Genomic DNA, 16257 nt, shown 5'->3' with positions numbered 1-16257 from the left:
ATTTAATCTGTCATACACCCCCAGGCAGACTTCGATTTTCTCTCTTTCAGAATACACACTCATAATGGAAGCTATTTTATCATGATCACAATCAACAATAAAAGAAGATAGAGACACAAAGGACCACAAGAAGAAGAGAGGGTGAACTATGAGAGGTTGAGGAGTAGGTCTGCTAAACATTTGTGTTAAAACAATGTCTTTATCATGATTTGAACTTCTTACAAGTTAAAGTCACTAAGATACTGAAGGTAAGATAATCTTGCATGAGAGGAATTTTAAAAAGGTAAGGACATGAATTTGGGGTTGAGCATTTTTATGCTGGTGGACAGTGACACCGGCTGGCGGTTAAGTGAGCTGATTATGTGCTAATTATAATGAAAATCTGATGGTTGATGGATTTGGCTAGTGTAGAGGAGAAAGAAGAGACATTTCTGACCCAGTCACTGCCATACAACCACAAGCAAGATTCACCTCCTCGCTTCATGCTTTCAGCAACTTTAAACACATTCACTTTGTCCCTATACACTCATACATCAGTCAGTTTCATTTTAACCACAAATCAGGTACAACAAGTGCAATCATATGACACATAATTGAAATATGTGGACACCTTGATGAGCTATCTGAGGCCTAGGATTAGAGCCACTAAGCAGATAGTATTTAAAATGTATGTTTACTCAGATGTCTAGACTTTAAAAAGTGCATGTATTATACAATAACATTTACAACCTACAAAACAAGACTAACTTCATACCCTGGAGTATGTATCACTGTTGACAATGCACTATTTATGATATTAATGTTCTATATTTAGTTTAGATGTGTTATAATGGAATATGATAAACATTTTCAAGCACCTCTATCAAGGACGGAAATAATGAACAGGGTTACTACAGTGTTTGGATGAACCCTGCTTCGGGTCAGCTTATCAGCTTCTATAAGACAATCCAGAGCATGTTGCCTATTGAACAACATGAAAGTTTATATAAGTCTGACAAGTCAAGTAATGTCTTGGCCAAATGAATTATCTAAGAGTCTGTCAAGTTGACATTTTTGTTTAAATGGTGCATTTATTAGTGTTTGTATATGACATACATGGCATTTAGCTAAGACATTTCTCATGTCATCCCATTCCTTTAAGAAACAGGATTCACTATAAGGGTGTTAATGGTGTGAGCAATCCATTCATTCCTGACTTTGACTTGTAAAAGGACACTTATGATCTGCATCTAAAGGAAGAAAGAGGTGGGTCCCTCAGACTCACCATCTTACTTTAATGTCTAATGTAGCTATATGAATGTCTGAATATGGTGAATGTTAACACAGTCACTGTCAATGCATTTGAATTATGATAGTCATAAATATGGTCTGTATGCTACAGGAAACAGAACAGCATTTAAAACATACAAATGAATTTATAAGTGTGCAAGTTGGAGCTTACTATTTAGAGTCATCATGGCACATTTTTACCACTAGGAGCAGTAGTGATTTTCCTCACGTTCAGCCAACAGGTGGTTGAGACTCTGTATTTGCTACCAACTTGTTTAGATCAGCTGTGTGGCCTCAGTGACCTGGCTTACTACACTACAGTAAACATTATATACTGTCTTTGGTGCATCAGTAGAAGTTCAGGAAAGCTCTCCTTAGCTGCAGTGACTCCCCACTGAGGAGGCGCTTTTATTAGGAGCATAAATTCTAAACTTGTACACTCTCAGCACTGAATCACTACTTATTTAAACTGCAATGCATTCACTCCTCCAGAACTACAGCAGTATACAATTGGTTGTCTATTTGTGCTGAAGGGCCAGATTTCATCCGCTCACCAGGTGAGTCTTAGGCTGGAAGAGAGTTATACGGAAAGGTACAGGATATATTCAAAAATACGTTTAAGCACCTCAATAGCCACTGAGAAAAAAGTCACTTAAAAAGAAAAAACGGACTGAAAGAGACAGTTTCATTTTGCTTTACTGATGGGGGAAATGCGCAGTCTAAATCAGCAGTGGTAAAGCTTTATTGTGTTGTATTCAGATGCACTGATGATGAGTTTTGTGCTGTTTCTACACAGTCAACGAGCACCATGGACAGAGCCCACCGCAGCTTTACATACGTTTTGCATTTCTCCTGTTTTGCAAATTACGTTACTGTCGTCGCCACTGACTCTTTACAGTCAACAGTTAACATGCTAAATCATAATTTATGTTCAAGCTCAACATGGACAGACTGTTCTGTCAGATCACAGCACAATGAATGCTTTAAACTGCTGGGTCAATATATTATTGCACACCGTTCTTCAGACAGTCTGAGGAATAGACACTTTCTTTGGCTTTCTTGTACATGTTCATAGTGAATGTTTAGATTGTTTTTACAGAGAGATTAGTTTAGGAGCTGTCATTGACATAAATGATCATTGCCATATATGATCTGTTTATAAAGCATGATCCATTGTTGCTCCTGCGCAAATAGTTATAACATGAAACCACTGCTACTACTACTACTACTAATTATTATTATTATTATTATTATTACTTTTATTTTGCAGAGTGCTACAACAGGAAGTCCAATTAAGACGCTGATTAATGGGCTGTTGCGAGTTAATGAGGCGCTAATTAACACACAGATAGTGAACGTAGTTTTGTGTTGCGCTTTGTGGCCTAGCGTTGAAGTCATCATTTGGGGTACAGTGAGCTTGCCTGTACCCTAATTGCCCAAATAGACGCGCAATTATAATCGGCTGTTTGCGTTTGGTTTCCTGGAAACTACAGCACGTGAACGCATCCAGTGCAGAGCAAAGTAAGCACGCTGCTGTCAAAAGGGACACAACCTCTTTCCAAGCACTGTGTCTTTGTGAAAGCCGCAGGTTCTACACACAGTAAGGGTCCAGCAGAGTATTTTTGTGTTGTCCTGCCCCACTGAGGGTAGTTCAGCCCCTTCGGTCCTCCCATTGGCTCCAACTACAGAAACTTCTCCTTCATTTCTTCTTGGCTTGCGACGACAGAGCTTCTTCCAGCACAAGAGTGGCCACATGTTGTTAAAAGCACTTGGTCGCGACTTTTTCTCCCCTTAACAAAGCATAGTATTGGTTAGACTGAATATCCTCAAACCCCAAAAAAGGAAGAGTTTAAAAGTAGCCTTGTCAGAAAGGGACGGGCAGAGAAACCAACACCAGGGCTGCTGGAAACTCTACTCCTCTCTTGGACCGTGCTGTCAGCATGGTATGTCCATTCAACGTCGTTGTTGTGTTGTGTCAATGTGTGAATATGAGTTTATAAGTGCATGTTATCCATCCGAGCCACGTGTTGCTTTGGTTTGTTTCCGTAGTTTGTTCCTCAGGAAAAGTCAAAAGTTCTGGATGTAGCCTACTGCATGTGTACATTACTTGACGTCTTTGTCCGTTACTTAACCAGACCAGTCATGAATAGGCTTTAATGCTGCCTGACTTTGGATAATCTCCCCCTATGCAGCTTATTTTTCTATACATATATCCATAGGATTAAGCATACAGCACTACATGTTCAGCAGTTCCCACACTTGACTGTAAAAAGTTGGCAGTACATGAGGTCTGTTATATTCCTTTGCAATATAAAAAAAAGAAAAGAAAAAAGGATGTAGTATTAAATTACAGCCAGGCATAATATTTAATGACTTTTTTTAAAGATGTCAATTTGTCCAATTAGTGTAATTGGAGTACTGTAGATAAACATTCAACAAGGTCTTCACTGTTGATCTGATGTGGATGTAAATACACTGAGATTAAAGCCCCATAGTGTTTAACCTCACAGTAATTGTTTCATTGCCAACATAAATAAGTTAATGTGCAGATGTCCACAAGCTACAAACAGCTGTAGCACTTCATAAATGTATACAGTGTGTATGTAGATTTACTGTATGTTTCCATTATGCTTTCCAGGCAGGCAATACGCCACATTGAAGGTCTGTTCATGGTTGACAGCTACTCTGGTTATGTAATACTATGGTGTGTGTGTGTGTGTGTGTGTGTGTGTGTGTGTATGTATATGTTTTAGGGGTCAAGTACCGTACTTTGAGATACTTTGTGTCCCTTTTAGCGTATACCTATGTTGGGTGTTGGCAATTTTTCTTTTGTTAAATGTACACTTGGATAGATTCCAGCTTCTTTGAACCTAAAAATGTTGAAACAGGTTGATAAAGTCAATAACTAAACTTGAATGATGTTGAATGACAATTGAATGATATAGCTCCCAGCCTGCAGCGTCTTGGTACTGTGATTTGTTTGGTAGCTTGTTAATGTTCTGCTATTACACGTCCTTTTTTGTTTTTGAAAATTTCCTCAAGAGTTTCCTATACTTTGTGGTGACACATGTTAATACGCAGGCAACAGTGTGATGTTTTGCACAAGACCCGACAGCAGCACTGCAATAGATCCTGTGACACAACATTAAAAAAGCTTGACAAGACATTACAGTTAGTTTTTGTCTCTTGTTTAATTCCTGCTTTGCTCACATGTTGTCATAGTTCTACCTTATGGTAAGTTAGCTGATGGCCTGATGAGTGTGACTGCTGTGTTTTGTTTAGTTCAGTTTACTCTTGAGTCAAGATAGAGCTGAGCATTACAGACATATCTTGCATGGGCAGATTGCCAGAGAGACTTAAAGATAAAACCACTCTTGTCTTGGTTGCAAACATGACATTGACATGTAACATTGCTAGAGCGTTCACAGAGTATGCATGCATGAAAGGGGCTTTATTCTCTCCGTGTCTGGAGGTTTGCGGTCACTGTAACCTGAGACACACATACAAATATACATGCTGTTAAAGATCTTCATCCACATGATGGACAAACACATAAAACAAAGTGTTTTACACACTGAATATGTGTGACAGTAACCTATTAACACTTTTGCTGGTATGTGCAAATTTCTACTACTATTCCACTTCTATTCAATACTCCACTGTTGCTCTGCTGACATCCTCCACATAAACATTTTACAGCAATATATGTATGTCTTCATATACGTCCTAGTTAATGGTCTTTTTACTTGAATGAGGAATGAGGAACCTGTGTTTATGGATCATAGATGTCTCTGCATTATGGTGTGAAATTGTGTGTTTCATGATCCACAAGTTTGGAATGAGACTAACAAATGTGTATGTTTCTGGTGCATTTTCCAATCCACAAATAAATACCAACAAATATCTGCAAATATAAAAACAATACATGCTCCCCAAATGTGTCCAAACTAAAGTGAGTGAACAGAAAAGTATGATTTCCTGTAGGATGTAATGAAATCCAGTAGAGCAGTTCTATAATAAACACTGAATATAAAATAGACTGTCTGTCATGAATTACTCATTGGGTATTAGTGAAGTTGTAGTTTGTGCTGTTGCTGTGTTAAACAACATTTTATTGCTCCGCTTTATGTGAATGAGGTGGACAATATATTAGAAACATGTATTTTTTATAAAGCAGTCCAATATACAACACAACAAAACCATGTTTTATGCAGTACAGTACCAGGCTATTACATTACATTACATAATACAGGTGTTTCTATTTGTGGTATAAATAGTCTATTGAGTAAAATCTTGTTGAGTCAATCTGGCAGCAGTTATTTACTGTTTAATAGAAGAGCTCAGCACGTGCTAAAAATACAGCAGCATGGCAGTTACTGTATTTACTGTGTCAATGCAGATATTTAATGAACTAAATTACACATAGGAGTCATACAGTTCATACCATGATGTCAGTTAAAATTATAAAACGGAATAATAAAGATTATAATGACATATATTGGGACTTATGGACATGCTTATTTCTCTTTATTGGATATCATATTCCGTAAAGTTTAGCACTACTTTGGACCTGATCCAGTGTAACCGTATTTGCACAGTGCTTTTAAATCTCCCAGCTCATTTCTAAAGACATGTCAATTTTCTATAAATATTAAAGACATATTGAAGGTGTTTTTAGATGCTGTTTTAGGCCTACGGTGTTCTCAGGCCACTGCTGTGTGCTTTTGAGTATTGCCTATTACTGTTCGCAAAACTGCGGTTGTCTGTTTTCAAACTGCACCCAGAGATAGACCCTGACTGACCGATAGGCAAAACTTTACAACCACTGTGTGTGTGTGTGTGTGTGTATGTGTGTGTATGTGTGTGGTTTGCGCCTGTTTATGTGCTGGGCGGAGGGGGCTGTGGGGAAAGGAGATAATTTAGGGTTAAACCAAATATAGGAAAATAGAAGGAAAGAGAAAAACTAAGCAGTTCAGCAACATTTCGCAAAAAACCTCCAGCATGGCCCAGAACTGAACAATGGGTAGTCAGTATTTGGCCATTCTGAAGGTGTTTATAAAAGTCAAAAGCACATTTCAAAAAAAGTTTAAATTGATGTGAAATATCCTGCTCACCTGTGAAGGAAGTTTTCATATGAAAGTAGAGAGCTACGACACCAAGGTTACTCACAGATCTGATAGCCAGACATTATCAGCTCTCAGTCTAGTATTAAATCACGTTTAGGTTACCTTGTTGAGTCACTGTTGAAGGTTACCTAGATCTGGAGAAAGAAACAGTTATTTTCATTATCACGTCACTTTTTCAATTCATCTACATGCCAGAATATATAATAATAAAAAATGTAGCAAAACCTCAAAAAATGTATAAAAATATTAATGTTGCATTAGTAGACCAATAGATTAATCAACTAACCGCCTATGCTATGTTCTATAGTCAACATTGGTTGATTAGGTTTGGAGCACTACCATTTTCCTGGTTTTATGAATTAATGAAGTGAACTTTGAACTTTTTTATATATTGTGAGTTCAAATCTATATATAGATTTTATAAATAAAACATGTGGAGGCCTTGACGTTAGTGAAACTGCTGTCACCTGAGCTGTTCTGTTGTTTCTAAAATGTTAAAACAAATCCTAATAACCCCTCTCCTGCCTTGTTACCAACTATGCCCCCCCCCCCCCCCCCCCCCACCCCATGAACCTCAGCACCACCCACAGTGTGAACCAATGTAATCCTAACACCTCCCTGTAGATTCTCCAACCGGCTCCCACCCACTTGTCACCAAAAAAATACCCCCCCCCCCCTCACCCTGAGAGCCTCATGGATACCGCATGCATATTTGTCATTCTCATATACTTCTGTACATGCACTATGTGTGTGTGTGTGTGTATACATATTCCTGAAATCACCTTCCCTATCTGGGCGTCTGACCCATAAAAAGCATTTGGCTGTCTGGCACATACACCTTCTGTACTTTTCCATTCTCACCAGCTGATACCAGCAGTGGAACATACAATTATCCTGCTAGGTCATGTCCTAAAGGAAGTTTGGCTCGTGTTAAGCCATTTTGGATCCAGCTGACTTATCTGACCTGGTTCCAAGTGTGTGTTCAGTCCAAGGAGTGTGTCTACTTCAGTATTAAAGTGTCATCTGATGATAGAGTTGAGTTGTGCTCAGACACTGCATGTCTGCTCATGCTTTCCTACAGTACATTTAGCTTATCTTTTTTTTGTTTTTTTTGTTATGAAATTGGAAACTGGCAGGAGTTACAGCACATATGTCTTATGGTGGTGTTTTCACATGGCAGGTGACGGGAGGGAGAGCTTAGCACACATGTGACTCTATAATAACAAAACACAAGAGCTGTCTTTCCCCTCTCAGTGGTCTTTTGTCAGTCCCCTCAGTTTTTCAGATTGTTACAGATTGTGATATGTCTATGATAAATGTGAGCATCTGCTGGAATGTGAAACAGAACCTGTGATTTTGGCTGTTGAAAATATTTTTTCCCCCGCACATTTTATTTTTGGTTGCATATGAATGTGGAATATTGGCACACAAGGAGCTTAGTACAACATAGTATGTGTTAGATTTTATCTGCACTGTCTTCTATTAACAATAAACTTGATATGACATGATTATCGGTGAAGTTTTACTTGAACCACTGTTCTTCTTCTTCTCTGTTTATTACAAGACGGAGAAGCCTTCGCTGGATGACAACGAGGACAGCACCTGGCTGGGAGAGGGCCAGTCTGAAACTCAACTTGCAACTGCGCTCGATCCAGATGAAGCTGAGACAAATGGCGAAGACCGGCCAGCATGGGACTCTAAGATCCAGTACGTGTTGGCCCAGGTGGGGTTTAGTGTTGGCTTAGGGAATGTGTGGAGGTTTCCATACCTGTGCCACCAAAATGGAGGAGGTGAGTGTCTCTGTGGAAGTAATTGTAAATTTCAGTGATTTTGACTGATCGTCATGACACCGTTAACACCAGTAACTGACACCTTTGTAACTTGACAAACACAGAAAACAGAAGACAACATAATGCATAATAAAGAAAATAGTTAAAAAGCAAAGATAAAATTAACGTAAAGCTATAGAACGAACACATAGATATGAGGAACTATGAAGGGATCAGAAAACTGATTTACTGATTTAGCATTGCGTTTCCATAACAATATCCTGACATAATACCTTTTTTACTCCATGCATTCTCCCTTGTCTAAACCTGGCTCCAACATTACCCAGCATGCAGCTCTACAAAATGTATTCTTCTGTACAGATTCAGGTGTGTTTTAGCAGCTAATGTAGCCTTGAGCTGCTACCTTCAAGCAGGGTTAAAGAGGTCTGGTTACCTAACTTCTTTCTAACTGCACATCCAGGTTTTTGTTTTTGTTTTTTTCAGTTTCAAACCTGTAGTCAGACATCACTTCATCACGATCTATCAGATTTTGCCACAAAAGGCTTTATACAATTATATTCTCCAAAACAACTGTAGCACTAGTAAAAAGAATCACCTCATGCATGGGTGATTTATTATTTATCAATAGCCTGACAAATCTGCTGACGCATTTCAGCATAAAGCATTTGCGACCGCAGTGAACTCTCTCTTTATAAAGGATACATCATCATGTTATCACCAATCAACAGAAAACCATTACACATCTACTTCTTTTTACAACTATTTTCACACTGTAACATCAGTAAACAGGCTTGGATGTGTAAAATCAGTGGAGTTCCCCTTTAAGTATACATGTCTTTATTTTTCCTTCCAGGGGCCTTCATGCTGCTGTATGTTTTTCTTTTACTGGTTGTGGGAGTTCCACTGTTTTTCATGGAGTTGGCAGCTGGCCAGAGCATTCGACAGGGCAGCATCGGAGTATGGAAGCACATCTCTCCGAAGCTAGCAGGGATTGGCTACTCCAGCTGCATAGTGAGGATTTACCTTTTCTATATTTCATTTCTATACTTTGGATTATTTGCTGCATAAATGTCAAAATGGGGAAGCAGTCAAGTCCATTTTCCTCCCTGTATTCCGTAAGACACCTCAACCGTCAACACTGTACTGAGAAAAAAAGCCTGATGTTTAGATGTGCAGATTACTCATAGTTCATAGTATCACGACTGGCCTGCTGTGGTTTGCTAGCCAACTGGCTTTGTATGTTTGGGCCAACATCAACATGTTTAGCGTAGGTCATCATTGCACAGCCCCAGAATGAAAAGTATTGTTTGCGTGAACGTTTTTCTCCACTCATTCTCATTTAAGAACCATTGCACCTACAGTACAGTACAACCCCATTTATCACCTTTATGTAAATAATCATTTCTTTTTATTACAAGCCATACTGTATGCATCCTTAAAAAAGGGTGATGATGACATCCTACCATGCTGTAATGTGAGAAAGTTGGCGCTCTGTGGTGCTGGCAGTTTGTTGCATAACAGTTTTCTCTACGAATGATACAAGGCAAACACAGTGTGAAAAGAACTTTCTGTGCATGTTCAGCACACAGACGTGTACTGTATGCTTTGGCACAGATGCTTTTTTTAAACTTGTTTATTTTCCAAAAAGCCTCATTTCTCTTTAAGATGGCGTCACAAACCCATTATGGTTCAACATGAAGCATATACCTTTACCCACTGACCAGATGTTTGACCTTGAGAGAATAATTCACAGAACGTGCGATATACTGTACACCACATATGCTATATCTCAACGACTTGCAATGTAAATATTGATAATAAATGAAGCAGATAATTTATAAGCCCTTTCTTCTCTTCTAGGTCTGCTTTTATGTGGCCCTTTACTACAATGTTATCATTGCATGGAGCCTGTTCTACATGGGTAATTCTTTTCAGTATCCTCTGCCATGGAACCAGTGTCCAATTGATGTAACAACCAATTACACAGGTACTTGCTACTGTAACTAAGAAGTTACACAAAATGTGAAGTCATGTACATGCCACTTTGAGACCTATAGTGTTGTCTGCTCTCAATCCGCAGTCAAAGAGTGTGCAAGCAGCTCCCCAACATCATATTTCTGGTTTCGGAGAGCCCTTAATATCACAAATTCCATCGATGAGTCCGGAGAGTTTAACTACATCATGACAGGCTGTTTATTGGCTGCATGGGCAATTGTCTCCTTAGCTATGATCAAGGGCATCAAGTCGTCTGCAAAGGTAAGTTATTCTCTCTTTTTCACCAAAAGGAGCCCAACGGTATACATCAACAACCACTGCTTCATCAGCACACATATGCAAATTTTATGCTTGTGTCACTGTTAAAAGTTTTTCTGGCACAGCAATTATCTTTTTCTTTTTCCAACTTTCAGGTGATGTACTTTTCCTCAGTCTTTCCCTATGTGGTGCTCTTTATTTTCCTCATCAGAGGATCGATGTTGGACGGCGCAATGGAAGGAGTCACCTATATGTTTTACCCTAAAGTAAGCACAGTTTTCATCATGTGTTTGATGATAGTCATGTTGCTTAAAGACCGTGTTTATTTGTATAGCGCTAACCTATGAGGACCTCTCCTAAACTTTATAGCCTTTACAGTAATTTACACTAAACAAGACCCTATTTTGTGGCATTTCCCAGCTGGAAATTTGGGGTAGTGTGCAAGTGTGGCGGCAGGCTGCTACACAAGTGTTTTTTGCCCTTGGACTGGGCTATGGCTCTGTTATCGCATATTCCTCCTACAATCCAGTACACAACAACTGCCACAGGGACGCGCTGATGGTCTCCTGCATTAACTTCATGACATCTGTGCTGGCCTCGCTAGTGGTTTTCGTCGTGTTGGGTTTCCGTGCCAAGAACATTGCACTACGCTGCGTGGCTAAGTATGGATCTAACTCGTAGCGCAAGTGCAAAGCAAGTGGCTTTTCACAATAGACATTGCATTATTTATATTTAATCTTTGTATTTGAACCTTTTCCAGAAATCTTGGCCTACTAAGCTCCATGGCGTCCTACGGATCTGATCAGCACTGGTGGCCTTGGTTTAACATGACAGATCCAAGCTCTGTGTCTATAAGTGAATACAGCGAGTGGTACCAACACTACTCCCCAATGGTTGGTCCTAACATCACTGACTGCAGTCTGGAGAAGGAGATGAATGAGGTGAGGGACATTTAAGGCATCCTGATTAGAGGATCATAGTAGATCAAGATCCAACTCTAAGAGACTCATCCTAAGATGGTTTATACCCGGTGCCTTGAAAGGTTATAAACCAGCTACCCTTTCAAGTTTTTGAGAGAGAGAGAGAAGGATCAAAGCAGGTGCTTCATGAGGTGGTGGACACCGGCTTGGAAAAAAACCCATCAGGGACTCAACCACAGATGAATGCCTCAATAACAATAGTACATAGGTGGACTGCTGTTGTTCCCAGGACCCCTGAGGAATCTGGGAGGTACTGTAAAATATCCAGCAGGCAAGAAGATGAAAACATATGGGATGTGCCTTATCTCCTATAGGCGCCCAGGAGAGAAGCTGTGATTGAGGAGTGAAAGGAAAAACTAAAGAAACAGAGGAGGAGGTACCAAAATAATGTTACCTCACAGTGTTTATTTTATCAAAAATCCCATATGTTCAAAAATAAAGGCACAGCAGTAGAGTATTTTTGTATCGTCAGGTCAAAGCTATAGTGTGTCCATTACTTTGGTTTATCTGTGTAAGAGGTAGCTTTTCTTTACAATCAGCATTATAGCGTCACAGAGCTGCTGGTGTGGATGTAGACTTGTCACCTGGAGTGTATACAGTATCTACATGTTCTCCACTAGCCCAAAAACATATGGGCTAGTGGAGAATGTACATAATACTGCTGCTGGATTTGCCAATCCCAAGTGATATATCTCTTTCTCTTTGGTCACGCATATAGCCAACAAGTACTTGATGGCCATCTTTAGTCCACATTTATAAAACTCCCTCCACGCACTCTGTCTTGTCTTTGTTTGAGCTCAGGGCGTTGAAGGGACAGGCCTGGCATTCATAGCATTCACTGAGGTGATGGCCCTGTTCCCAGCCAGCCCTTTCTGGTCCACACTGTTTTTCCTAATGCTGCTCAACCTGGGCCTCAGCACCATGTTTGGGACCATGCAGGGAATCCTCACACCTCTCATGGACAACTTCAGCTTGTTGGGACGCCACCGGACACTTCTCACTGGTAACACACATAAGTCAACACGTGATTAAACATTACTGTGTCACAGGTGATTGCAAATGTTTTTTAAATGACTCTTAACTGGCATAATAGTAAAATTAAATTAAGATTAATACAATGAAATATTCCTTATGGACATCTGACCAGAATCTGTCAGCATTTTCTTCCTGTTTGTAGAATTCAGACATTATATTCAGACTATAACACAATTACCCATTTGCAGTTACTGAACATGATTAGACTGAAGTACAGGCTGGATATTGACTGTTCTAGATTATTTGTGAACATATCTTAACAAGGAAAATACTCCAGCAACATTAGCGAAACACCAGAACTGTTAAAAATGTTTTCAATTTAAACACCAGAAAGGAGCAATACATCACTGTTAGCAGAAGTTTCTGATATAAACTGTAGTTCATTTTATCAGACAAACCTCATATGCTTTGTTTGTTCAGGTATATTTTCATATCTGTTTTGCAGTGGCGAGCTGTATTTTAGGATTCCTGATAGGACTGTTGTTTACCCAGCGCTCGGGCAACTATTTTGTGACTATGTTTGACGACTACTCCGCAACCCTCCCGTTAGTCATTGTGGTAGTCTTTGAAACCATCAGTGTGGCGTGGGTTTATGGAACAGATCGGTAAGTTTTTCACCATTAAATTATCTGTATTCATTTACTATAGTGAAAAGATGCATCTCATACATTTTCCACAACTACAGCTTCCTGGATGATATTGAAGTCATGTTGAAATGGCGCCCTCCAGTGTTGTACAAATATCTTTGGAAATATGTCTGTCTGTTGGCGATGATCGGTCTCCTGGCTGCCAGTTTCTTGCGTGTGGTCTTCAAAAGGCCAACATACACCTCCTGGAATCAGAACACAGTAAGATACTGGACAACTGTTATGTCTTATACAGAGAGGTTAAAAAGGCTGTTTTAGTCTACATTGTGTATGTGACATTACACACCATTATTAAACACTATATTATTCACCAAATCATCAACAATGCACAACTATAGATTTTTTAGTATATGTTTTATTATGAACTCAGTATTCATTAATTGTACTTTCAGATTGTTAGATTTTTCTGGTTTACAGCATTGCTTCACTATCTTTCCTCTACATATCTATGGAGCTATTTATGGAGCTTCATAGCAGCTATTATTAGCTGTTATAAAGACCCAAATCCCCACAGCAATCTTTCATCTAAAAGTTCAAGGAAATCTTAAAGGGACACTGCAATTTTCTTGTAAACAAACACAGTCTCTGCAGTGTTAACATCCATGTCTACTAGCTTACAGTCTTCTTCTTCACTGTGTTTCCTGGCACATTGCAGTGTGTCTTCATGCATTACAGCCACATGTCTATCTGGGAAATAGTGAGAAACCAATGGTGGGTTTGTGTATTGTGCTATTGAGTAAAAAACACTTACAATCACTATATTTTGGTTGTACGTTATATAAAATAGGAATAGAACATAACAGCTATAATGATTTCAATAAAAAATGACTGAATGTGAAGAATGCAACAACATTTTTGAAGGGAATTGTTTACATTTTGAATAAATATAGGCCTAGTTTAACCTGGAACATTTAAAAAAGTTTAAATATTTCCATTTCTGTGTATTCTGGGACACTAATGGAAAATACATTACTTTTCAGGAAAAAACAAAAGTATCCAGAGTGTTTTAACTGCCTTCAAATATAGTAATGCATCAAATTTGGCCTGAACATTACTCTGTCTACCTGTACATCTCTCTTTGACATGCTGTCTCCTGCTCTCTTCAGGCCTCTGAGGTGACTCTAGAGTACCCTGGCTGGTCTCTGGTTATGATTGGCATGCTCATAGTCTTTGCCACCTTGCCTGTGCCTATTGGCTACATCCATTCCATGTTGAAAAAACGCATGGCCTCTGACTCTGAGGATTTAAATGACCAGGAGATGCACCGTGAGTTGTACACAAAGTGCAGCTCCACTGATCAGCTGGAGACCAACTCCCACCAACTTCCCTGTGAGGAAGACATCGCTCGTCCCAGAAGTACTTTCCTGCCGATGGGCAACGAACACTACCGGCTTCTGTCCCAGCAGGAGGAGGAAGATGAGGAACAAGATACAGGGCTGTGAACATGGCGTAGGAGGGAAGTTGTTTGTGAAAGGACAACATTTTGAACCTCAGAGAGTGTATAAGCAAGACCCTGCAAGGGAGATCGCAAAGTGAAGTGTGGACAGCCCTAAGCAGAAATACTCTTCATCTGAGATAGAGACTTTGGGTAGCACCCTTTTATCATATTCAGCGAACTCCACATTGCTGATATGTTGTTTTTAACAATTTATATTATTGAATGAACATTACCAATGTAATCAAAAGCTTTTTTTAGATTCTGTAATCATGGAACCACATCTATAGCCTCCTCCTTGTCATCCCTCCATACATTTTCTGAACACCTGTTTAGAAAATATAAACACTAAAAAGCAATAAGCTGCTATAACTGGTGAAACAAACAATTTATGGAAGATTTTAGAGTGAGAGATTGATGCCAGCCACAAATATTTTAGGTGTATCTATTGTTTCTGCCAACCTGATATGTAGGAGTCAGAACTGAGTCGGCTGGCAGTGCGCGTGGCTGTTGAATCAATAAATGCAGCAACTGACAAAATACAAATATATGCTTTTTGATGAGTATTTTTTAGCTACATGCCAAGTATGGATTTGCATGAAAATATTCTTCCTTCAGCAACTGTGATGTTTGCATGTCTGTGTGTTTGTGTTTTTAGATGTGTGTGTGTGTGAGTGTGTGTGAGCGCGTGTGTGAAATGAGAGACCTTAATGACAGTAATATAACTGTATCGTACTTTATATTTGTATCATTTTACCTCATAAGATCACAGCAATGTTTTTACATGTGTTCACAACAAGTGTTCAGTGTAGCAGTATTGTACTGTACTAGATGAGGACTTGAATAAACCTCTAGATGGCAGCAACCTGACTCTGTGTCTTGTAATGATTCATACAACTCCACTCAAAAGCAGTTCAAACCTTCAAATGACCAAAGATATATTCATTAGATCATTAAGTGTGGGTGTATGATTTTTTTGGGTTAAGAAAGAGTAAAAGTAATGTATGTGAGGGGATTTTCTAATTTGTCGAAAAGCTGAAGGTCATTAACATTTAATTAGGACTACAGGTTCTGTATGTTTTAGAGCTTCAATGCAAGATTGAATTTTGTTAGAACAATTAAACACTTCTCAATTAAGCTGTTTCTATTGGCAATGTCTCGCAGACTTGAGTAATATTTCTAGTATGTATGTGTGTTGTTAATTTACATTAAAGCTCCAGATAAACTTATTCAGGACATTTAAAAAAGGTTTTATACCAGATTCACTGGCACCACTTTTGCCAATGTCACCTAGTAGTACATGTGCAGTTTGCACTGTGAAGTTAGTTTTGTGCTTCTAAATACATTTTATATTATTACCTGCAAACACATCTTATTGGTTTATGTTCACTTCTGTTTCATTCCTACACATTTCATGTATTAGTTTGATTCAGATTTCAGTTTTTAAAACAAGCACAAGAGAGAAGCATAACACATGTAGGCTATAGTTGGGTTTTTGCCACTCAAGTGTTAATCTGTCCTACAATTTCATGCTTGGCTCTCATAGCAATATTAGACAACAGTAGCACTTTATCAGTATGATGGTTTGTTTTCTCATGGACGCCTCTGCTCTAAAATTAGACAAAAAAACAGTACATGAGTAACGCGCACTGTAGGTCTGGGCAAACTATTCATGCCCATAGTCCACGTTTTATTCAAATACTGTTGCTTTGTTAGACCGTG

At 39.0% G+C, this 16257-nt stretch overlaps 1 protein-coding gene across 1 annotated transcript; it reads left to right on the top strand.

The window, feature by feature from the left end:
- The first annotated feature begins 7088 nt into the window (after positions 1-7088).
- Positions 7089-15254, top strand: slc6a16a (solute carrier family 6 member 16a). Its single transcript, XM_053338315.1, has 12 exons — positions 7089-7101; positions 8057-8185; positions 9039-9196; positions 10046-10172; positions 10266-10441; positions 10594-10704; positions 10859-11100; positions 11199-11379; positions 12220-12421; positions 12899-13058; positions 13139-13301; positions 14207-15254. The coding sequence occupies exons 1-12, from the start codon at positions 7089-7091 to the stop codon at positions 14540-14542; spliced, it is 1998 nt and encodes a 665-aa protein (XP_053194290.1). The 3' UTR covers positions 14543-15254.
- The last annotated feature ends 1003 nt before the right edge of the window (positions 15255-16257 follow it).

The sequence above is a fragment of the Scomber japonicus genome, chromosome 18 (genome assembly GCF_027409825.1).
Source record: "Scomber japonicus isolate fScoJap1 chromosome 18, fScoJap1.pri, whole genome shotgun sequence".
Taxonomy (NCBI): domain Eukaryota; kingdom Metazoa; phylum Chordata; class Actinopteri; order Scombriformes; family Scombridae; genus Scomber; species Scomber japonicus.
Note: the sequence above shows the minus strand (reverse complement) of the source record. Positions and strands in the feature narration are given on the sequence as shown.

Coding starts and splice junctions, on each gene's coding strand:
- slc6a16a (XM_053338315.1), top strand. Junction 9,197..10,045: donor TTGGCTACTCCAGCTGCATA/GTGAGGATTTAC, acceptor CTTCTCTTCTAG/GTCTGCTTTTATGTGGCCCT. Junction 12,422..12,898: donor CCACCGGACACTTCTCACTG/GTAACACACATA, acceptor TCTGTTTTGCAG/TGGCGAGCTGTATTTTAGGA.